Raw genomic sequence first — 25553 nt, 5'->3', positions numbered from 1 at the left:
TACAACAGAGCCTATGAATCAATATCCCCTATTGAGCGGACTCAACTACACTATTCATGTGTCTAGGCCTACATCTACACGTCTCTCTCCTGGTCTCTCCCTGCCTACATATGCTTGTGGTTTCTTTGTCAAATACACTGGTATGTCTTTGATATGTGCGTTATAGTCAGGGAACAGTAGGCTATAAAACTGCTAGGTAAGCCACATCACTACCACACAGGTTCACCTTGACACTGCAATACCATCGTCGGGCCCTAAGTGCCGCTGTTGATCGCATGTAGGTTTTTCATACCACGTACCTCCCATCCCTTTAAAAGCTAAGGAGTATAGCTACAAAAACAAGATTTATTTCAGAATGTGTTCTAGCAGTCGATATTCGGTGACCAATAAGGTTTAATTAGTGTCGTTAAGACCTGTACTTTCTGGGTCCTGTTGTGGAGACATCATTTTAAGACATTTCTTCGGATTGGTGTTCTTTGAATTGCTTATCTGACGTTTTGTTAAAGCCAGTGGACGTTATAGACTACATCAAAATGGGGAAGAGTTGCTGTTTTCAACGACGGCTTTTGTCACTTGTGCTGTTGGGAGCCTTCCTATTTCATTTCACGATGGGACAAATCCGATATTCTATACCTGAAGAAATGGCGAAGGGTTCTATTGTCGGGAATATAGCAAACGATCTTGGAGTCGAACTGAAGCGACTTGTGTCCGGGAGGGCTCGAGTATTCACCTCGGATGGCAGTGAGTACATTGGACTGGATAGAGAGAAGGGACAGCTGGTAGTAAGACAAAGAATGGACCGCGAGCAGCTATGTGGAGAGGTAGCGGCTTGTAGTCTGAGTTTTGACGTAATTCTAGAAAATCCCATGGAGTTGTATCGTGTAACCGTCGATGTAGTGGATATAAATGACAACAGCCCTGTATTCCCAGGGAATGAAATTGATCAAGAAATCAGCGAATCCACCCTATCTGGAGAACGTTTCTCTTTAGAAAGCGCGATTGATCCAGATGTGGGCATAAATACCTTACAAAAGTATGTTCTACATCCCACAAACCATTTCAGTCTGAATGTGCAGAGCAATGCACATGGTAATAAAAAGGTTGAAATGGTTCTTAAAACACCTTTGGACAGAGAGAAAATGGAGAATCACTACCTCACCCTCACTGCTTTTGATGGCGGCAATCCACAACGGTCCGGGACCGTAAAAATCCATATTCGTGTTCTAGATGCGAATGATAATGCACCTATATTTACTCAGCTAGCATATAAAGCCTCGGTGCTTGAAAATGCCCCGATAGGTACATTGGTAACAACTGTTACAGCAACAGACGCTGACGAGGAGTCAAGCGCTAATATCCAGTATTATTTTGAACATGCCACGGCCAGTGTCAAGACTTTATTTAGTATTGACACAGTAACTGGTGAGGTTAAGGTAGCAGGATCAATAGACTACGAGAAATACAAACAATTTCAGGTAAACGTTATAGCTAAAGATCACGGGGGTTTGAAAGCCTCATGTGAAATCATAATTGATGTTATTGATGTAAATGATAATGTTCCAAAAATAACCGTCATGTCATTTGCCAGTGCTTTGCCTGAAAACGCAGCACATGGAACTGTTGTAGCAATGATTAATGTCCAAGATCTAGATGCGGGTGAAAACGGAAAAGTAACATGCTCAATCCCTCGGGCTTCTCCATTTAAAATAGTGTCATCCTTACCAAATTATTACAACCTAGTAACAGATTCAGCACTGGACAGAGAACAAACCCCCGAGTATAATATAACCATAACTGCCATAGACGGAGGGAACCCGTCGCTATCCAGTGAAGAGACACTACGTGTAAAGATATCAGACGTCAATGACAATGCGCCAGAATTTGAGCAGGAAACCTATAATGCCTTGGTATTGGAAAACAACTCCCCATCTTTGTCTATATTCTCGGTAAAAGCTAAGGACGCCGATTGGGGCCCAAATGCAAGAATATCTTATTTTCTCGATGATGGGAGTTTAAATGGGACACCCCTGGCATCATTTATTTCCATAAATACAGACACTGGTGTGATCTACGCCATGAAGCCTTTTGATTATGAACAGATCAAGTCTCTGAAAATAAGAATCAAAGCACAGGATGGAGGCACTCCCCCTCTGAGCACAAATGCAACACTGAACATCTTTGTGCAAGATCAGAATGATAACACACCACAAGTACTCTATCCAGTGCAGACCAGTGGCTCTGTGGTGGCTGAAATGGTGCCACGATCAGCTGATATTGGCTATCTGGTGACCAAAGTGGTGGCTGTTGATGTAGACTCTGGACAGAATGCCTGGCTCTCATATAAACTACAGAAACCTGCAGACAGGCCGCTGTTTGAAGTTGGCGCACAGAATGGAGAGATCAGAACTGTGCGCCAGGTGACTGATAAAGATGCTGTGAAACAGAAACTCACTGTTGTAGTGGAGGACAACGGACAGCCCTCTCGCTCTGCTACAGTCAATGTGAATGTGGCAGTGGCGGACAGCTTTCCTGAAGTGCTTTCAGAATTCACAGACTTTACGCGTGACAAGGATTACAATGATAACCTGACTTTTTACTTAATCATAGCCCTGATTGTAGTGTCATTCCTCTTCATTTTCTCTGTTATTGCAATCATATCTGTTAAAATCTACAGATGGAGACAGAGAAAGTTGTATTATAAATCGGCCAATAATCTCCCAGTCATCCCCTACTATCCTACCATGTATTCTGATGGAACAATGCAGCAAGTCTACAATTATGAGTTTTGCGGGACCACTGATTCGAGGAGGAGTGACGTGAAACCTATGAGACCATACAGTCAGAACACCCTGGTGAGCCTGAGTCGGCCGGGAACAGTACTGAGAGAAAAGAAAGAACAGCTGGATGCTGAACTCTCTTTAGAGGTGAGGAAGAGTCAGCATACTTGTCTGATTTAGACTTGAACCACAGGTCTCTTGGAATTGCATTCTTAATGTGAGGACTATGTTACCTTTTATAATAGTTAGCATTCGGGCCTACAGGATAAAAATTGCCTTTGATCTTTGTGAGAATACAGAATATGAGTGTATTTATTGGACCACTGGAATTTCACCAGACATGTTTAGCTACTGGGTTTCCATTGTAAGTAGGCCTGAATCACCTGAGATACACTCAAACGCCAGTGAACAGGATAGTCTCAACCCCCTGCAGCCATGATGACTAGTAAGATGACGTCCAGTCCAGACCATTTGAACAGATTCATATTTACAAATGAACACAGTCATCTAACCCTCCTCAGTACTTTCAATATAAGTGGTCATCCCTCCTTTCAGATACCCCATACCAGCATTCTCTTCAAATACTGAGAGAGATCAGTTATTATGTTACTGTTGTCTCTTGTCAGTGTGCGAATTGAATAGTTCTGTTTGGCCTTTCTTAACACAGCTTGGTAAAACACTTTTGGTTTATGAGATAACAGTGACCGCATACACTATCCTTTGTAAGTCCATTATGCCTTCATTTATTGGCTAAATCACACATAAGAAGCATATTCTTACTGTTCTTTTTGTGGTTTGTGTGAGATACTGGCTTTTCAACGTGCTCTTATGTTCTGTAGGATAACTGTGGGTGAGCTGAGATGCTACTCATAATATGCCTCAAAGTCTTTGTACTGAAATACATTTGACATAAATATGATCAAACTCCCATGCAGTGTAAAATGTCTTCCAATTAAATACAAACATATTTATATTATAGTAACTTGAACTTGGTTCAAGTTACTATAATGACATCTCATAGCTCCTGACTCGTATCATGATTAGTATGTGGACAGGGGATTACTTCCGAAGCAACTCATCTAAAGCCTCATTTTGCACTCCTCTCCCTTTCTTCCCTTCCTTTTACTATCTCTCATTCCCATTCCTTCCTTGTTCCCCTTCTTTCTCTCTCCATCTCCCTCCCCCTCTCCCCAGCCTAAGCACACTGACCCACATTCAGTCGTCTCTCTCTCACACACACACAGCTTTAATATTCTAACTGTACTGTAGGGATGCTCTGTTCTCCTCTCATTTCTCCCTTACTGCATTTCACATTGCTCTCAGTCATGCAGTCTTAGCTGAGGGTTAGCAGTGGCATTTTCTCTTCCTGCTCCTTGTTTGGGTTTCTATTGAATAACCACTGAAGCCATGCAAAAAGGGAGTTGGTGGCTATTACTGTGCATGAGTCACGCTCTTGTACTGGGCTTGCTTTCGTCCCATTGACGTTGCAGTCAGAAGCGAGTTGTGTAACACTGGAACTGTTTAAAACAGTGTCATGTACTGTATTCCAGCAGGGCAGAATCCATTTGGTGTAGTAATAGTAGAGAGGAAGGAGAGCCATCACTATTCCATGTACTGAAAAGCATGATAAGGCTAATGCTAATGGCTAACTGTGTGCAGGATGTAGAACATACAAATATCACATTGTTTTGGTGCCCAAGTACCTAACTCTTAGTGTAGCTGCAAGTGCTTCCCTTTGTTTGTGTGATGGAATTGAAATTGCTGTGAATTGTGTGAATTTTAGATTGTGTTTGGCCAGTGGATGAGCTGCTCACTCATACATACATAACTGGACTTCAGTGCAGATGCATACACCCTCAGCCCACTCATGTCCACATGCAGGAGAAGTCTGCAGTGTTGTGCTGTGCTGTGTAGTCCTTGCCTCGTGTGCAGATCTCCCCGCTGCATTCCCTTCCTACAGCCGCCGCAGAGACTAGCAGCAAGGTCAATCCTGGTTGTCACGGCAACAGTCGGTGCTGCAGAAAGGAGGAGAGAATCAGAGATGAGAAGCCGAGCTGAACACCAGCTTGTGCTTATTATTGAGTTTGTAGGGATAGACAACCCACACCATGCAATCGTTTGAAGTCCTGTCATGCAGTTATATAATGTGGTGGTACTGTGACAATCACTAGTATACTGTGATATATTTTGTTACATTTACAACCTCACTTTCAGTTAGTTTGCTGGAGAATTATGCCCTATATTTAAAATACCATGTCATGGACCCTTCTCATATCTAATCCCTTCACCCTTGAACTGTATCCCATATTATGCCACTAAAGGTGGATATCATATTATGCATTTCCATGTTACGGAAGAGTCTTTAGATTCACATGTGTGACATAACAGCTGTGAGGAGGGCGTCGACCAGTAGTCGTGATAGCGCTGCTATTTCATGTTTCTGTAGCCCAGGCATCCCATACCTGTCTGTTTAAGTTGTAACATTTCATCTGAATACTGTGCACAGATGTATTGAGGTGTGACTTCATGATGTACTGTACACGTCACAGTAGACTGGCCTAGAAAAGGCTGAGGATGTTTCTGCATTGCACTATGTATAACAGATGTGAAGCACCTCATAGAAGTGGCTCTCATGTCTTTTCTTACAACACCACAGAGCTGCTCTGTTATTGAGTAGCTTAAGTGAGAAGGCAAGTGAGAGCTAATTTGCACTGATGCTCCTATGTGTCTTTATTTCATTTAAACACTCTCCTCCTAGTATACAATTCAATTTAGTCAGCCACACAAACGTCTACAGTGCACCTCACATTTGTAACCAGCTCATCATGTGGAGACATATTTTATTATGGCCTCTTCCTGTCCTGAAGGTACAGCAGGGAGTGCACTATATCAGGTACATATCAGGGAGTGCACTATATCAGGGAGTGCACTATATCAGATACATATCAGGGAGTGCACTATATCAGGGAGTGCACTATATCAGGTACATATCAGGGAGTGCACTATATCAGGTACATATCAGGGAGTGCACTATATCAGGGAGTGCACTATATCAGGTACATATCAGGGAGTGCACTATATCAGGTACATATCAGGGAGTGCACTATATCAGGTACAGCAGGGAGTGCACTATATCAGGTACATCAGGGAGTGCACTAACTAACTTCAGTGTTCAGTGGCTGTATATACTGTTGTATATATGGTTTGATACACGCTGCATTTGATTTGAAGTGTTATCTGGCTATCAGGAGCATCAGAGCTAGCTGTACACTTAGATGTCACTCTCCTTTAACCCTTCAGCAGAGTTTTGAACATTCTAACAGAAGATTCTATTCCGCCAAAATTTATAGTTCTAAAAATTCATGTTGAATTCAATGAACCCAGATATTCCCTTTAGAACGTTCAATTTCCAACATTCCCGTCACACCGTAAAGGTTAAAGCTGACAGACATCTTAGTTTTTGGTGGAATCAGTGAAGTGAAAACTGAGCCTTGTGAAATCTTTGTCATCAACTATTGCATTGTTTGGACTAATGGTCTGATTATCAATTGGACATATAATGTAGTCAGTACACGGACTAGCAGTTGTTTTCATTTAGTTGTCTGGCAACCTTTCAGCAAGTTAAATATGATCACATTGAGTGCATGTTGTACAGTTTGGTGTGCATAGTATCTAATCGCTTTGTCTCCCATAGGTCTAAGTTTTAACACTCACTCACACAAACCTCCAACGTACTAACACCCAAATGAATGCACAGCTATATCAACTTAAAGACAAGCGTGAGTTAAGTTAAGTTACGTTATTTGTCTTGAAGGAAATTTGTCCTCTGTGTTTAACCAATCCGGTACACACATACACACACACTAGGAGCAGTGAGCTCACCAGAAGCACACATACACACCCGGTGCAGTGGGCAGGCCTTCATCCAGGATTGGGTGCCTTGCTCAAGGGGCACATAATCTGTGGATGTGGGATAGTGCTGTTCTATCACACTCACATTTTTCCTACCTGTTAGGGATCAAACTGGCCAGCCTTTGGTTTCCTTCCAATTCCCTAACCAGTAGGCCACGGATGCTCCCATTGTAATGTCAGTAAGCGTCCAGCAATCCCACACATATTTTACTGAGAGGCCGCTTACAGGAGCAGTTACTAGAGGGTGAACAATTCAAGGGTGGAATGCACATCATGTCAGGCTGCGCTGAGCACTGTGTGGGCTACTGTCACAGAAGGACACAGGCCTGGGAGAAGAAACCCTCAAGGTCTCAGTCGTCTACTGAATGAAATGGCACATGGTCTAAGTGCTGGGCTGTAAAGCAAGAGGGTTGTTTATTTCATCCAGATGAACAGCTGTGATGAGCAGTGCAGAAATGCTTGTTTCATGATCTGTGTTGTTTCGTTGCCAGTTTGCTAACTATTTGGACGGATCAGCTATGAGCTTCGGTTATGAGCTCTATTGTTTACATCAATGAGTTAGGCTAATCACTTTGTTCTGTAATGTTTGTTTGCTAAAAAGGTCAACGTGGCTTGTGGACGTTTTGTATTGATGTTTTTCATTTTAAAGGAGGGGAGGTAACTCCATTAAATCGTGGGTATAATATAGTCACACAGAGAGACTGTAAATTCTACATTGTAGACATGCCAATGATTCCAATTAGCTTAATGGATTTAGGCTGTATCATACATCATATAGGTATAAATATATTTGTTTTAGTGACATCAGAGAGAGAGAGAGAGAGAGAGTTATATTTCCAGTCATCACCCCATTTTTTGTCATTTGAATCCATCATGCTTGACATGGGTTCAAATTGAGTTTTGCCAGCATTGTTTGAGATCTGGTTCTAGAAGCATATCACATCATCATACATGTTTGAGTTCAAGTAATTTAGAGTAACGCCAAACATCTTAATTTAGGGGTTAAATCTATCTTTCATTTTTTATGCAGGTATTACCATCACACACATGCAATTGATTTGCTCACAAACAAAACAGTAAGACGATGACGATGTAGTCACATCATGCATATATTATAGATGATAGAGTGATCAATGTTTTAATGTTATTTTACCTGTGAATGTGCCGTTTCATTATTCTTTATGGTTTGACAACAGTGTATCTCAACAGTCATGCTGATGAATCAACACTAGAGAGAAAGAGAGAGGGAGAGAACCAGAGAGGACCAGAGCAGAGACCATTCTAGGGACATGTTAACATTGTGAAGTATACAATGCAGGTTTCTCACACAGATGTAGAAGACTAGCGGTCCCTGCATCAGATCGGTAAAGCATTTATTCCTTTGGCCCCGGGAGCACGTCCCTGCTCTCAAATTTCCACACCAAGACATACACACCTTATAGCAGAGACTAGTTAGCTCTCATGGTACAGAGAAAAAATGCAGATTTTTGTTTTCAAACAATGGCTTGATAGAATTTATTGATAGTTTCAATTTATCTGGAAATGGCTTTCAGACATTAACATTTGAGGATCCATCAAGAATTTCCATTATTGCTGAAAATTGACATTATTTGGATATTATTTTTGACTAAGCATGTATACTGTCTATGTGGTTAGGGGGTACAAGTAAGATTTTTGCTGTGCCTTCTAATGTCCTTTAGTTTCTCTTTTGTTGTTATCAACATTTAAATGTGTTATTTACATACATGTGTTCACTTATAATTACATGCTATCCTGAGCATTAGAAACCTATCGCTGGCTGACATAATGTACTTTAACAGAAGGCTGTTTTCACTTACCCAACCTCACTTAACTGCTGTGAACATAACACTTACTGAACCTCACTTAACTGCTGTGAGCTAACCATTGTGGTAATATAGAACTTGGCCTTGAACAGAGGCTGACCCTTGACCTTTTAGTGGTTATTCTCTCTATGATATATTTCAATGCCAGTGTGTGCTCAGACACAGCATAATTATATCTGCTGTGAGGGCATAGCACTATGTTGCACTGTTACCCTATGAGTGAGCTAGCGCAGCACTGTGCGGCAAAGGCAAATAGAGCCCCAGCGTGCACGCTTTATATTGCTTCAAACAGAGCAGCTTTAGTGCAGTCACAGACCGGGATGTGTCTATACATTTGCAAAGCAACTGGCCACACATACTAGGGAACAGTCAATCCCCATACAGTGCTGAGAACAGTTATCTATGGGACGAGGAGAGAATGAGATTAGTTTATTTCAGCTCTGTGTCCTATTTGTGTGTATGTGTCAATGGATCTTTGTATGTTAGATTGAGTTATTGATATTCTAACTTACTTATGTAAAATGGATGTCTGTTTTAATACTCTTGAGCTTTATCAGCTAAAGAAGATGGAAGTAATGCACACACATCATACAGACAGACAGACAGACAGACAGACAGACAGAGAGAGAGAGAGAGAGAGAGAGAGAGAGAGAGAGAGAGAGAGAGAGAGAGATTCAACACATAGACACAGAGTACAGATAGTATACCATATTCATTCATTCCGTGTCAGTTGCAGTGATGTTTTATGCCTTATGTTGCCTGTGACTGTGTGACTGTCACTTCTGTGACTTCACTTCCTTCATCCCCATGTCTGAGCAGCATCTGTTATGTCGTAGCCTCATCCCATCCCAGGGCTGAAATATGAAATTACAAAGCATAATGTAGTCATTTAACACAAACTGTCTTTGTCATCACACAAGGTAGCTGCTTAAGAAGCGGTCAGATGTGCCAACACACAACCAGATAGCCATAGCGGATGCCATTCACTAATATAGGCCACTTGTTTCTAATCTTTCTTCAGTGTAAAGGCATTGCATTGCCTTGGTGTTTTGTCTGACCTGAATGTGCCATGCCATGTTTTCCTGAGCCTGTGAAAAAGGCTGTTTTTCTTCCTGCTGCCTGCTCACGCCCCGCCCCCACCTCCCTCCTATAAACACACACACACACACCCACACACACACTCTTACACACTCACACACTCCAGGACAGGATAGGTTGCCATGGTAACAGGCTTAGTCACGATGTAGGCTGGTCCATTTTCTCCAAAAACACAGGGGGTACCTCCACAGTATACAGTTAGTGGGGTCTGTGGTCTGTATATTCTGGCAGTGTGTAAACTGCTCCTCTGTATGGGTGGGATGTGTAGGACATCTCATTCTAGTTTTTTGTAAATCCACGGCTGTTCTACTGACTGATTGTGTAGGGTGTTTAATGTCACAATGTGTAGAAATGTCACAGTCTCATCATCACATGCTCAAAAATGGTGTGGTCCAGTATAAACAAAGGGTATTTAATTCCCTAAAGATATGAGCCCCATATGGCAAACTGAAATATGTGATGGGTTGAAATGAATAAGGTGTGCTGTGCTGTGTGTGTGGTACCAAAGTGTAATGGTCTGGGAAGAGTTTTGAACAGTGCGCTGCATTTTGAGAAGCCATGTTTCCACAAACTGCATATAACAGTGAAAACACATCTTTGTTGACATTACTAGACTGTCTGAATGTGCTGGTGTGAGTTGTGCTGAGTGGGTATTGTTATGGTTCAGTACGTTTTGATGGGTGGATGATTTTTGCATCTCTCTCTCTCTCTCTCTCTCTCACTCTCTGTGTGTGTGTGTGTGTGTATTCATATTGACATCTACTTTGCACTCTTGCCATCAATGGAATTAAGCAACCCATCATGTTTCTTATTAAATAACATCCAATGCCACCCTGGCTGTATCTCCTATGAGCACTGATGTGCTCATGTATGTTCAGGAGACTAATATACTGTTATGTAAACAAGGCTATTATCAGGATGTGCATTATATACAGATATATTTTGGTCAGTTGAGTCAGATTCAACTGGGATAGAAGTCAGCATTTGCCGGTAGCCAGTTTGCCGGTAGCGTCATGGCTAAAGGAAACTAAAATACAGTTCAGTTCAGTTTACAGTTTTTAATTTTTGCTTTGACACGATTTCGGATTATGCGTCTCATTTTGTCAAGGCACACAGAACCCCAAAACAAACACACAGCATTCAACACACACTGTCTGAACAGCTGCTGTTGTGTAAGGGAGGATACTGAAACAAATAGCAGGGTAGCTCAAGTTCAAATTCAAGTTGAAGTTTTACGTAATACTCACATGGCAGTTTTCCAAGATAACTGAAACACATTAACATTTACAATTTGAGAAAAAGAGTTAAAAAATTATATCAGTTAAAATACAGAGTTTAACTGATGAGTTACAAGGTATTTAAAACTACTTTAATGTCCCAGCATGGTAGGCTTACATCCTGTCTCCTCTGTGGCATACATCTCTGTATTACATGAAATGTTGCCGTGGGTTACTGTAAGTGCTGATGCAGTGTGGTACTGTGATATACACCGTGCAGCACTGTGGGTTCAGTAGCATGGTGCAGAAAGGATGGGTCCATTTACCTATTCTCATTTCAAAATGTCTGGATCATACTTGCTACAGTGGCCCAGATCCCATTGGTGAGGGTTATTTTTCCTTTCCCTCCACTATGGGTCTCCATTGTTATCCAGTATCTAACCTGTGGCTTATTAATTTTGTGGGCATGGTGGAGCAGCAGTAATGACATCATCTGACAATCAGTGTGCCTGGGCCAGTCTGTGTTGCTTTGGATTTCAAAGTCTGCTAAACCAGTCAACTTTAACTTCATTTATACTAGCTCAACAAAATGGTATAAGTATTTGCACCCATGAGGACTGAGGGTTGTGATGTGACATTTGCATATGTCTAATGAAGAGAACTGTGTTTTGCAAAGTGTTTAAACAAAGTTTAGAGTGTAAAAGTTTAGCAGACCAGGACAAGCTACTTCAGTTAGCTTACTTGTAGGTTCAATGGCTGTGCCATAAGCACCATTTTTTATCAATGGCAAAGAAATGTAATTGTGGGAAGCATTTGCATTTACTAAAACTGTTAGCAAAACTATCAGGGTGGTAGTGCAACACTTAGGGTTAGGTCTACCTGCCTCTGTGTGGCAGCCTTCTCTGCTCTCTCACAACACGTTCTGTCCATGTCTCTTTTCTCTCTCAGGTAAGTGTGATCTCATGTTTGTGGGACGTGTTGCTCCTCTCTTAACCAAATTCTTCCTTCTTTTCCCCCATGTATCTGCCTCTCCCTCTCTTCATCATCTGTATCTACTCCAGGTAAGAGACACATTTATTCTTCCATCACAGTAGAGTGGAAACAGTGGACCTGATTTTTAAGCATTCACAACAGATCAATGGTCTTCTTTAAGCCAAACAAAACATAAAATGTGTGAAATATCATTGGACATATATGTATTTTAACTTTAATGTTTATTTCTATATATTGCTGAAAATAAGTTTTAGCCAGAGAAAGGTTTAAAATGTGAAAACTTTCAAAATCAGGTCTATTTGTTTTACTGTCAATTCCATGTTGATAATTATGGCTGTGCTCTACAGTGGGTTAATTGTAAGAAGTTACCTCTAAGATGTCAAAGTACATCTAAACCATAGAGGGACGGCATCTGAACAAATATTTTTTTTTAGATGTTTATGCATCCTTTTTCTCATTCTGAACAAAAATAAATTTAAAATAAGTTATGTATACTCCAAGCAGTTATAGACCAGTATACAGTACCTAGTATCTCTGTGCAAACACTATTTGGACAGACATATCTGGCTAAAAATGTTTTTATATTACAACTGTCCCACTGTATGAGAATGTATACTCTATTGAGTGTTGTTGCAAACACACACACACACACACACGTACCCACACACACAAACACCCACACGCGTGCTGATGCACACACACACACCCTGAGTGACATCTGAGAGCAGTGCATCTTCCTCTCGCTATTGCTCTTTTGTTCTCTCTCTTTCTCTCTCTCTATCTATCTCTCTCTCTCTCTCACACACACACACACACACACACACACACACACACACACACACACACACACACACACACACACACACACACACACACACAAACACACAAACACACACACGTACACACACATGATTGTATGTGGATGCTGAGTCACCCCTGAGTCACATCTGACAGCGTTGCATCCGCCTCTCTCTCTCACTCTCTGTCTTTGTCTCTCTCTCTGTCTGTCTGTCTGTCTGTCTCTCTCTCTCTCTCTCACACACACACACACACACACATGATTGTTTTTAGGTGCTGAGTCACCCCTGGCTAAATTCCCAACCTGGCTCATTCAATCTGGCCCCCTAATCATCCCCCAGTGTAATTGGCTCATTCACTCCCTCACTATCCACCTCAAGCTGGTGTGTGGTGAGCGTTCTGGCGCATAATGGCTGCCATGCATCACCCAGGTGGGCGCTACACATTGGTGGTGGTTAGTGAGGTTCCCCCTTCACTGTTTAGCGCTTTGAGTGTCGTGAAAAGCACTATATAAATGTAATGTGTTGTTGTTGTAAGTGACATCTGAGAGCAGTGCATCTCTTTCTCTCTCTCACACACTCTCTCTCTCTCTCACACACACACACACACACGTGCAATATTGTGGAACACTCACACATACAGTTACTGTGCAAAGGTGTTTGCCATGTTTGAAACATGTGAAGGTGTAAAAACAACACCAAGTGCAGAATACCAAACATACATACATACACGCCGAACATAGAAAATGTGTTAAGACAAATGGCAAATGCCTAAAACCTTTGAAATGCCAAAAACCTTTGTGTAATGCTGTACATCTGTACTGTATACACACCCACACACACACACACACACACACACACACACATCACCACGTACATACATACATACTGAGATACATACCTAATTATTTGCATCCATCCATACAAATAACATGTACAGGAGTACAAAGTAACTCCAAACAAAGCTTGGAATCCTGGGAAATAGGATCATCAACTACCTCTCATTCATTCCAACAGATTTGGGGAATGAATGGTAATTGAATGAAACACTAACACTATTTGTTGGTGACTGATTTGAGTGTCATATAGTTAATATCTCGTAATATTAGATTGTTACAATATTAATATATCCTTAGAGCATTCTTGATTAAAATGTCACAACACTTAAGATGGAGGTATGGCATCAGTTGTACAAGCAACCTGATTCTAATGGTGTAGCAGTCATTCCCTTCAGTAAATCCCAAAGTTATTGAGAGTGATTTTCCCCTCGGTTTTGTTTTTCTTCATCACAATTTAACCGAACCGTTACTTTAGTAACCACTAAGATAGTAAGATACCTCTACTAAGGATTTGATGCTCTCTCTCTCTCTCTCTTTCTCTCTCTCTCTCTCTTTCTCTATTTCTCTCACTCTCTCTCACACTCTGTGTGTGTGGAGGGGAAGTTTTAATTTATTTATGTGTGCCTGTGTGTATGCTTGCCCATGTTTGTCTTGGCAAGAAATTATTTCCATAGGCCCATACCAAGCCACTAGGTTGATCATGTTTTAGTCATCAAATAACTGATTGTATCTTTTTTACATACAAAGAAATATTCTTTCCAACACACTTTTTTTCATTTACTACTTAATATATGAGCCAGCCTCAAATGACAGGATTACACACCCCAAAATGTATTATGTGTCTGACAGTGTGCTAAATCGTTTAAATGGGGACAATTGTGTCTTCACGTGTGCGATAACCTCAGTTAGCAGGGCATATGATAGTGTAGACTAGTCTATTGCCAAATAAGACCCTCCTTCTATGCTTGACGAATCATTATTTTGCTTGGTAAATAATCCTTCATTAATACACAACACTAGCTGTTAAATACATTTCGAAATGTTATCATTCGAATATAAATCTAAACAAAGCTCGCCGTCATGTAACATGAGTTGTAAGTAAGCCACACGTGGAGAGGCGTGTTTTGTGTATAAGTGGGTCAGTCAGTCAAATGCATGCAGCAGCGCCTGTTCACCGCCTGTGTGGCGCTGTCCACCCGCGTGGTGCTGAAACGGAACCCTCTTTGTGTGATATGGACGCAACCATCTTGCAATGCATCCTGGTAGGCTCCTTTGTTGCTAGGGAGATCAGAGCGCATTTTATCATTGATGCGCTGTTTTTGTGAAGTTGAAAAAGGCATACATTATTTTTTCATTGAATACATCATGCAGTAATCATGCAGTTGTGTTATCGGCAGATTGCACATATTTTGGAATACGCATGTTGAGCTGAACCATGGCACTATCTTACTTTCCTATCCTTTTAAAATGGTATTTTATAACCTATATATGTATATGAATGCGTTCAGTTCATCTGCATCATTATTCGTTTGATCACTAGAACTCTATCTCTCTCTCTCCCATCCTCACTCCATCTCATGGACATCGTCATCAAACAACCCCACGCACTCCACACCCCTCCTTTCCCTCCTTCTCTTCCCACACTCTCTCCCTCTCCTCTCTCGTATGAGCTCCCACTGCTGTTGACATCGGTGTAATTGCATGAGAGATACTGTCTGTGTGGGTCTCCTGCACTACCTGCTCATCACCACAGGAAGGCAGACAGAGAACAGGGAGAGCTATGCAGACACAGAGGACCGAGTGGAGACAAAAATGCAGTTGTTAAAAAATTAAAGCACTTAATTTCTTCCATAAGACTTCCTTTATCGTCTGAATTATTCTCTATATAATAATTGTTGACAGTGGTACTGAACAGCAGTAGATTTTAAGAAATGTCTCAGGAATAATACATATTTGATCACCTCTCATTTGTTGCTGTAGTTTACACTGACTTTGAGAAGACAGTTTCAAAATGCTTAGTTAATTGTATAGCGGTATAGCTGCATTCCCTTCTTCTATTGAAGTATGCACTTGCTTTGCTCTATACCAGTATGCAGTACTTGCTTTGCACAGAATGCATGTGCCTTTAAAAAGTCCTGTGCATTTGATTGGTCAGGACTCAGATGCCTGTGCATCCAATGGCATGCAGCATTGTACAAAGAGATCCACTCCGTCTCTCTGCTGCTTTCATTGCTCCGATCTATTGGAACATAAGCAAGGGAATGACATAGAAGAGACAAAGCGTTTGGGGTTTTATGAGCTGACAATATGGGGACAACGAGCAACAAGAAAGCTCTCACTTTTATGAAAAATTGTATTTCAGAGAAGGACTCGCGGTGAACATTTGGATTAAGGATGATGGATGTGTTTTATTTCTACCAGTGGAGGATTCTGTGTTTTACCCTCCTGTTGTATACAGTAGAGGGGCAAATACGATACACCATACCAGAGGAGTTAAAGGAGGGCTCAGTTGTTGGAAATATAGCAAAAGACCTTGGGTTTGGATTATCAGATATTTCTGATCGCAGACTAAGGATAGCGTCTGACACCGGTAAGCAGTACTTTCACATAGACTTGGGGAAAGGTGATCTTACTGTTAATGAAAGAATAGACCGGGAGACATTATGCTCACAGACAATTCCATGCTTATTACCCTTAGAGGCCATAGTTGAAAATCCCTTGCAACTTTATCGTATTGAAATTGAAATACAAGACATTAATGACAACAGCCCTACATTCCACTCGAATGAACGTGTTTTGAAGATTCCAGAAAATGTTAACCCAGGCGCTAAATTTCCTCTAGAAAAAGCAGAAGACCCTGATGTGGCCTCTAACTCCTTACGGTCTTATAGTCTTAGCAAAAACGACAATTTCATATTAAATGTAAAAAATCAGGACGGCACAAAGATCCCAGAACTGGTTTTGGAAAAGCCCCTAGATCGAGAAAACCTGGCGGTGCACAAGCTCATATTAACTGCTGTAGACGGAGGGAATCCAGTGAGAACAGGTACATCTGAAATTACAATTACACTGTTAGACACAAACGATAACTCGCCCCAGTTTGAAAAACCATTCTATGAGGGGAGCATAGAAGAAAACACAGCGCTTGGAATAGAAGTGTTAAGGATCAGAGCCATAGATTTAGACGAGGGTCCGAATGGAGAGGTTGAATATTTTTTTGGAGAGCAGTCGGTAGACGCAACGCGACAGTTGTTTGATATCAACTCAGAAACAGGTGTGATCTCTGTAAAGGGAGAGCTAGACTTTGAAAAGGCAAATTTATACAAATTTGACATCATTGCTAAAGATAAGGGTAGTCCGCGAATGGAGGGGCACTGCAGTGTTAAGATAAAAATAACAGATGTTAATGACAACGCTCCAGAAATCGTCATTACTTCACTGACCAGTCCGATACCTGAAAATTCTCCTGTAGGCACTGTGGTCGCCCTTATTAGTGCAAAAGATGCAGATAGTGGTGAGAACGGAAAGGTGAAAGTTCAGGTAGCTTCAAACTCACCATTTAAGCTTAATCACTCTGTATCTAACCACTACATGTTGCTTACGAATGCACAGATTGACAGGGAGATTAACTCGAAATATGATATTCAGTTAAATGCTGTCGATTTGGGTTCACCTTCATTATCAACGAGGAAAACTATTTCTATTTCCATTTCTGATACGAATGACAACCCCCCTGTGTTTTCTCAAAAATCATATACAGTGTATGTGAAAGAAAACTGCACCCCTGGGTCAATGCTGTTTTCAGTATCAGCTACGGATCCAGACATAGCGAAAAATGCACAAATTAGTTATTCTATCTTAGATTCAGCTTCGCAAGAGTTTCCAGTTTCATCTTATGTTTACATAAATTCGGATAATGGAAGCATCTTCAGCATGCACTCTTTTGACTATGAAAAACTGAAAGTGTTTCAAATTGTCATACAAGCGAAAGACCAGGGCTCCCCGTCGCTTAGCAGCAACGCCACAGTTCATGTTTTCATTTTGGATCAAAACGACAATGTCCCCGCTGTCATATATCCCTCCGCGGTCATGGGCTCCGTGTCTCATCAGAGGATGCCCCGATCAGCTAAAATGGGGCACCTCGTCACTAAGGTAACAGCTGTGGATGCTGACTCGGGCCATAACGCCTGGATTTCGTATAGACTCGCGGAAGCTACAGACTCGTCTCTGTTCGCTGTGAATCTTTACACTGGAGAGGTGAGGACTAAACGCTCTGTTTCAGAGCAGGATGATGCCTCTCAGAGACTGCTAATAGAGATCAAGGACAATGGAGAGCCAGTCCAGTCCACCACAGTCACAGTGGACATACTGATAGAGGACGGACTACACGAACCCATTTCAGACTTCAGACAGAAAGCCACTGAGAAAGACAAGAAAAATAACAGAATCACTTTTTACCTCATCCTAGCCTTGGCTTCTGTATCTCTCTTGTCTCTGTTGACATTTTTCATACTACTGATTAAATGTGCTAGAAGCAGCAGAGGTGGTACCACCTGCTGTATCAGACGGAATTCTGACGGATACAAGAATCCCAACAGAAACCTGCAGATACAGCTCAACACTGACGGGCCTATAAAGTATGTGGAGGTTCTGGGAGGAGACATCATGTCTCAGAGTCAGTCGTTTGGGTCTTATTTGTCTCCAATGTCGGAGTTCAGTGACTTAACTTTCGTCAAGCCAAGCAGCACTCTAGACTTTAAGGATACATTACGTGGGCTCGATGCGTCATTGCCAGACAGCGCATGGACGTTCGAGTGTCAACAGGTGAGCACTTTTTCAACAAACATATTCCTTGTGCATGTTGTGTTGACTATGCATCATTATGGCAAACAAAGATTTCGCATTATCATTCATACTATTATGTCATACAGAATATCAACAACTAAACACATTTATAAAACACATTTAAAGCACCTTGTTTTAAATATAGTTTGATTATCGTGGTTTGACAGAATTCTGAAAAAAAAAAACGTTTTGATTCATGTATTACGTAGCTTACATGATTTAAAAACAAAGCCAGCATCCTGTATACGTTTCAAGTGCACTGCTCCTTTAAGGCCATATGCGATTTGTCGTGGTAGTTTATTGGAGGGCTCTCTCCACCAATAGGAAGAATTGCTGCACAAAGAGATCCACTGTCTCTCAGCCACCGCTTGTAAACCATGTCCAGACCACGGATAAACGGAGTCGTGGTTGAAAGTGCACAATACTCCAGCAATAATGCAGTAGCATCTTTGGAAATATTTGGATTGCAAATCTCACTGGAATGACATGTATACAGGATATATAGTCGTCATGCCATATCAGCGTGTTTGGAAATGGGACCAGTGATGAGAAAAATGCCCACAAAGCTGTGGGTGCTCTTGCTGTTTCACATAACAGCCTTGTGGAATACAACGAAAGCGCAAATTCGGTACACTATTCCGGAGGAATTAAAGGAGGGTTCGGTTGTTGGCAACATTGCTAAAGACCTTGGTTTGGAGGTGGCTGAAATAACCGATCGTAGATTGAGAATAGCGTCTGACTCTGGTAAGCAGTATTTCGACGTAAATGTGAAAGGCGAGCTTATTGTAAATCAGAGAATTGATAGAGAGGAGCTTTGTGGGCAGAGCTCAAGTTGTCTTTTGCCTTTGGAGGTAATAATAGAAAGCCCACTAAATCTATATCGTGTTGAAATAGAAATTCAAGACATAAATGATAATTTCCCCGTATTTCAGACCCACGGACATGTTTTAAATATAGCAGAGTCCACATCACCAGGAGCAAGGTTCCGTTTGGAGTCTGCACAGGACCCCGATGTGGGCTCACATTCATTGCGATCTTACACTCTGAGTAAAAACGATCATTTTATATTAGACGTCAAGACAAACAAAGACGGAACTAAATTGCCCGAGTTGGTTTTAGAAAAATCGCTGGATAGAGAAAAGCAATCAGTACATACTCTACTATTAACAGCCATAGATGGCGGTACACCTGCACGGTCTGGGACAGCAGAGATCACTGTTCGAGTATTGGATAATAATGATAATGCTCCAACCTTTGAGAAAGCTGTATATGATGTACAGCTCGCAGAAAACTCGCCGCTTGATGTGGTAGTAGTTACAGTTAAAGCGATTGACCAAGATGAAGGAGTCCACGCTGAAATCGTTTATTCATTTGGACCGCACACAACCGAGGCTTTACAGGAGCTGTTTTCGGTTGACGCAGCCACTGGCGAAGTAAAAGTGAAAAGCCAAATAGATTATGAATCTGGCCGTTCATACAAATTTGACATAGTTGCCAGAGACAAAGGTGTGCCTGCTATGGAGGGTCTTTGTAGTATTAATTTAGATATTCTGGACATAAACGACAACGTTCCCGAAATCGTTTTAAAGTCACCACCTAGCCCTGTGAGAGAGGATGCTCCTGTTGGAACTGTTGTGGCTTTGATAAGTGCAAAGGATGTGGACACAGGTGACAACGGACGGGTCAGTGTATCTCTAGCACCAGGACTGCCATTCAACTTAAAACGATCAATTTCAAACAACTATGCGCTAGTCACAGGAGCTACATTAAATCGAGAGATGCACCCTGAGTTTATGGTTGAAATAAGGGCGTCTGATTCCGGATCACCGCCACTGACATCAAAGAAAAACATAAAAGTTGACATTTTAGATGTTAATGACAACCCACCAGTATTCACACAGTCGCTGTACACTGTGTATGTGAGGGAAAATGGCCCTGCCGGTTCTATACTCTGTTCTGTGTCCGCCTCTGATTCTGATCTTGGAGAAAATGCAAAAATAATGTATTCAGTGATTGATTCAAAGGGAGTTGACATACCGATTTCTTCTTACGTTTACATCAATTCAGAAAACGGTAGTATCTTCAGTATGCACTCTTTTGACTATGAAAAAATCAAAGTGTTCCAGTTTCTAGTACAGGCTAAAGACCAGGGCTCTCCGTCGCTTACCAGCAACGCTACCGTTCATGTTTTTATTTTGGATCAAAACGACAATGTCCCCGCTATCATTTACCCCTCCACGGTCATGGGCTCTGTGTCTCATCAGAGGATGCCCCGGTCTGCTAAAACGGGGCACCTTGTCACCAAGGTAACAGCTGTGGATGCTGACTCGGGCCACAACGCCTGGATTTCCTATAGACTCGCGGAAGCTACAGACTCGTCTCTATTCGCTGTGAATCTTTACACTGGAGAGGTGAGGACTAAACGCTCTGTTTCAGAGCAGGATGACGCCTCTCAGAGACTGCTTATAGAGATCAAGGACAATGGAGAGCCAGTCCAGTCCACCACAGTCACAGTGGACATACTGATAGAGGACGGACTACACGAACCCATCTCAGACTTCAGACAAAAAGCCACAGAGAAAGACAAGAAAAACAGTAAAATCACCTTCTATTTGATTCTATCACTAGCATCAGTGTCTGTACTATCTCTGCTGACTTTTTTCATACTTCTAATTAAGTGTGCTAGAAACAGCAGAGACAGTGGTAGCTGCTGTATAAGAAGAGATTCTGATGGATACAAGAATCCCAACAGAAACCTACAGATCCAGCTCAACACTGACGGGCCTATTAAGTATGTGGAGGTTCTGGGAGGAGACATGATGTCTCAGAGTCAGTCGTTTGGGTCTTATTTGTCTCCAATGTCGGAGTTCAGTGACTTGACTCTCGTAAAACCGAGCAGCACACTTGACTTTAAGGATACATTACGTGGGCTAGATGCGTCATTGCCTGACAGCGCATGGACGTTTGAGTGCCAACAGGTGAGACAATCCCATTGCCTAATTCTCCTTTTAATATCCATTATTTGTTGAGACATTATGATTCCTCACTATGAATAGGCTTTCATACTGCTTATCTGGTGTTGTTTCGTGTTTGGTATATCTGTTGACAACTACATGTGCTGAAACTATACACATAACATTTTCTGATTTTGCACACCTTTTGAAGTTATGGGGAGTGGAAGAAGACATTGTGTGTCCTTCTAAATATTTTCAGTATCAGTATTCAAAATACAATTTCTACAGTTTCAAATCTTACCTACACTTAACTTAACTAATATTGTATGTATGCACATTAGTGCAATAATTCATGCATTTGCATATGTTTGAATGCAGTCTATGTCGCAGTGGTAGTTTATAGTAGGCCTAGTTTTATAGTGACACCTACCGACATTTAGTGATCAAAGCAGCATGATAGCAATGGGGTTCAAATTTCAGCACTGACAGAGCGGACAGAGACGAGCGATGTCTGAAATGTGATTTCCTCTGAAATAAATACCGTCTCTTCATTTTGTTTAACATTTATCTTTTCATAGCTGTAAACAAAACCTCATATAGAAACTGGATAAGCATTGGATGTGTTTTCATGACTCTCTGTCATATTAATTGCCTTATTAATCAATACACAATACACATATAAAGCAATACACATTTGAGTGCATAACAGTGAACACTGTACCTTTAAAATGTATCTTGCTGATCATTGGGTCAGACTGAAGAAAGCTCGCATCCAATAGCACGCGAGCCTGTACAAAGAGATCCACTCCCTGACTCTTGCACCGCGTAGAAGGCTTTGCACTGATCAGAGCTTTACGAGATGAGGGTGTGCTCACATTGACAAAGATGGTAGCAATCGCTTTGTGGATTTCTAAATGTACATAGCATGAGTGGTGTTTATGTTAGCATGTGGATGGCAAAAATACGTTTTCTAAAGGAGATGTCGACACCGCCGTCGGAAAAATGAAGCACTTAAAACGTTTGGGAGGATGTATGTGGTGGACATTATGCATATTTGTTATCGTTCTTTTGTGGAGTACAGCTGAATCTCAGATTCGCTACACCATTCCGGAGGAGTTAAAAGAAGGGTCTGTCGTTGGTAATATCGCAAAGGACCTAGGCCTGGAAGTATCCGTAATATATGATCGAAAATTACGGATTGCATCTGAATCCAGCAAGCAATACTTCACCGTGGATCTGGCGAAGGGTGAGCTGGTTGTTAATCACCGGATAGATAGAGAGACGTTATGTGGACAGAATGCAGCTTGCTTGTTACCATTACAAGTAGTTATTGAAAACCCTTTACAGCAACATCGTGTAGAGGTTGAAATACAAGATATAAACGACAATGCTCCGCATTTTCATCTAAAAGAAATACAGTTAACAATACCAGAATTAATAGCTCCCGGAACACGATTTCCATTGGAAAGTGCAGACGACCCAGATGTCGGTAGCAATAGCTTACACACATACACTTTGAACAATGATTTTTTTCGCCTGAATGTGAAAACACTTAAAGATGGAAGGAAGGTGCCTGAATTGATAGTAGAAAAACCCCTGGATAGAGAGAAACAAGCAAATTACAGGATCATTTTAAAGGCTTTAGATGGGGGCAATCCGGTGAAGTCAGGGACGGCATTGATCCAGGTCACTGTCCAGGATATCAATGACAATGAACCAAAATTTGGCCAAACATTGTATAAAGCAACTGTTAAAGAAAGTGCTACAATTGGACAAAGTGTGCTTTCTATAATGGCCAGCGACTTCGATGAAGGTCCTAATGGAGAAGTGGAATATTTCTTCGGCGCGCACACTTCCGATTCAGTCAAAGAGGCATTTGGTGTGAACTCTCTAACAGGTGAAGTTACAGTTATTGGTCATCTAGATTACGAGGACGTTAAAATATACACGTTTGATGTTAGTGCGAAAGACAAAGGGCATCCAGAATTACAAGGACATTCTTCAGTTCAAATAGATATTATCGACGAGAATGATAATGAACCTGAAATCAAATTAACATCAATGCCAAGTCCAGTCCGTGAAAACGCCACTGTCGGAACTGCTGTGGCCTTGATAAATGTTAAAGACTTGGATTCAGGAGACAATGGAAAAGTTCAACTGAGTGTTGCTCCTGGTTATCCATTTAAATTAAAGCCCTCTTTCGATGACCATTACTCTTTAGTGACAGACTCTATTTTGGACCGTGAGGTTAATTCAGAGTATGATGTCAAAATAATTGCTACTGATTTAGGCTCACCCCCATTAACGACAAGCAAATATGTGAACGTTAAAATACTTGACATCAATGATAACGCTCCCGCTTTTACACACGCAGTCTATGATGTATATGTCAGGGAAAACAATCCAGCAGGGGCGTCATTGTTCTCTGTTGTCGCCACAGACAAAGACCAGGATAAGAACTCTATGCTAACGTATTCTATAGCAGACACTAAGTTTCAGGATATACCAGCCTCTAGCTATTTTTATATCAATGCTGAGAATGGCACAATTTACAGCATGAATTCATTTGATTACGAGAAACTGAAACTATTCCAAATTATTGTGCAGTGCAAAGACCAGGGCACTCCATCTCTTAGCAGCAATGCTACCGTTAATGTTTTTGTTCTGGATCAAAACGACAATATCCCCGCTGTCATTTACCCCTCCGCGATCATGGGCTCTGTGTCTCATCAGAGGATGCCCCGCTCAGCTAAAACGGGGCACCTCGTTACCAAGGTAACAGCTGTGGATGCTGACTCGGGCCACAACGCCTGGATTTCTTATAGACTCGCGGAAGCTACAGACTCGTCTCTGTTCGCTGTGAATCTTTACACTGGGGAGGTGAGGACTAAACGCTCCGTTTCAGAGCAGGATTATGCCTCTCAGAGACTGCTAATAGAGATCAAGGACAATGGAGAGCCAGTCCAGTCCACCACAGTCATAGTGGACATACTGATAGAGGACGGACTACACGAACCAATCTCAGACTTCAGACAAAAAGCCACTGAGAAAGACAAGAAAAACAGTAAAATCACCTTCTACTTGATCCTCTCTTTGGCATCAGTATCTGTATTATCTCTGCTGACTTTTTTCATACTTTTTATTAAGTGTGCTAAAAACAGTAGAGGCGATGCTAGCTGCTGCATTAGAAGAGATTCTGACGGATACAAAAATCCAAATAGAAACCTACAGATCCAGCTCAACACTGACGGGCCTATAAAGTATGTGGAGGTTCTGGGAGGAGACATGATGTCTCAGAGTCAGTCGTTTGGGTCTTATTTGTCTCCAATGTCGGAGTTCAGTGACTTAACTCTCGTCAAGCCCAGCAGCACTCTAGACTTTAAGGATACATTACGTGGTCTCGATGCGTCATTACCAGACAGCGCATGGACCTTCGAGTGTCAACAGGTGAGACAAGCTCATTGTTTAAAACCAAATTACATTTAAAATGATTTGTTGAAATATTAGGTATCAATGCTGTTGATGTTGTGCTGTGTTTATATGCACTGGTACTATAGGCTAGGTGACATTGTCTCTGATATGGCTATTTTGCAAGTAATTGCATGTAGCCTATATTTGTGGCCTTTCACATATTTTGAGTTTTAATTCTTTGCTGTACTTAACTAATGAATGTGTTAATATGCACGTGGATACAAAGACATGCGTTTGCATGTGTGTTAATTGAATGCAGTCTGTGACAGTGGTACCTCATAGTAGTCAGTAGTCAAGGATCTTTGGTGACACCTACAGGCATTTAGCAATCAAAGCAGCATGACTGCAATGGCGTTCACGTTTAAGCACTGAGAGAGTGGACAGCGACAAGCACTGTCTGAAATCTGTGCTCATCTTGACATGAATTCCGTCTTTTCAATTAGATCAACACTTTTCTTTTATCTACTCATAGTTGTATAGGCAAATATACCTCATATATATATATACAAAAGTGAATCTGGATAAAAAATGGAATGTGTTTGCATGATGTCCGCTTAATTAGTTGCGTTATCATCAGCCACAGAGGCAGTATGAATTTGAGTCCACAACAGAGAAGAGTGTGCCTTTAAATAATATCTTGCTGCTCATTGGTTTAGACTGAAGAGACCTCGCGTCCAATAGCACCCGAGCCTGTACAAAGAGATCCACTCCATGGCTCCTGCACCGCGTTGTAGCTCTTGCACTCATCAGAGGTTTATGAGACGAGGATGTGCTCGCATTGACAAGGATTGTAGTGATCGCTTTGT

General features: G+C 41.5%; 4 protein-coding genes and 1 pseudogene across 8 annotated transcripts in view; all 5 read left to right on the top strand.

The window, feature by feature from the left end:
- The window catches only part of LOC143112540 (protocadherin gamma-A11-like), a 143869-nt gene that overhangs the window by 80312 nt on the left and 38004 nt on the right, over nt 1–25553 (top strand). The gene's annotated exons all lie outside the window — the stretch shown is intronic.
- Nucleotides 587–4835, top strand: LOC143111932 (protocadherin gamma-A10 pseudogene; annotated as a pseudogene).
- LOC143111781 (protocadherin gamma-C5-like) lies at nt 15865–18482 on the top strand. Its single transcript, XM_076274041.1, has one exon. It carries the CDS (start codon nt 15872–15874, stop codon nt 18470–18472), a length of 2601 nt encoding a protein of 866 aa, XP_076130156.1. The 5' UTR covers nt 15865–15871; the 3' UTR covers nt 18473–18482.
- LOC143111929 (protocadherin gamma-C5-like) lies at nt 18856–21351 on the top strand. The gene has a single exon (XM_076274174.1). It carries the CDS (start codon nt 18856–18858, stop codon nt 21349–21351), a length of 2496 nt encoding a protein of 831 aa, XP_076130289.1.
- LOC143111927 (protocadherin gamma-C5-like) lies at nt 22309–24762 on the top strand. Its single transcript, XM_076274173.1, has one exon. The coding sequence runs from the start codon at nt 22309–22311 to the stop codon at nt 24760–24762; it is 2454 nt and encodes an 817-aa protein (XP_076130288.1).

The sequence above is a fragment of the Alosa pseudoharengus genome, unplaced genomic scaffold (genome assembly GCF_046254945.1).
Source record: "Alosa pseudoharengus isolate Yale_2024_CS ecotype anadromous, Long Island Sound unplaced genomic scaffold, YU_APseudo_1.1 YU_APseudo_1.1_scf_8, whole genome shotgun sequence".
NCBI lineage: Eukaryota > Metazoa > Chordata > Actinopteri > Clupeiformes > Clupeidae > Alosa > Alosa pseudoharengus.
Note: the sequence above shows the minus strand (reverse complement) of the source record. Positions and strands in the feature narration are given on the sequence as shown.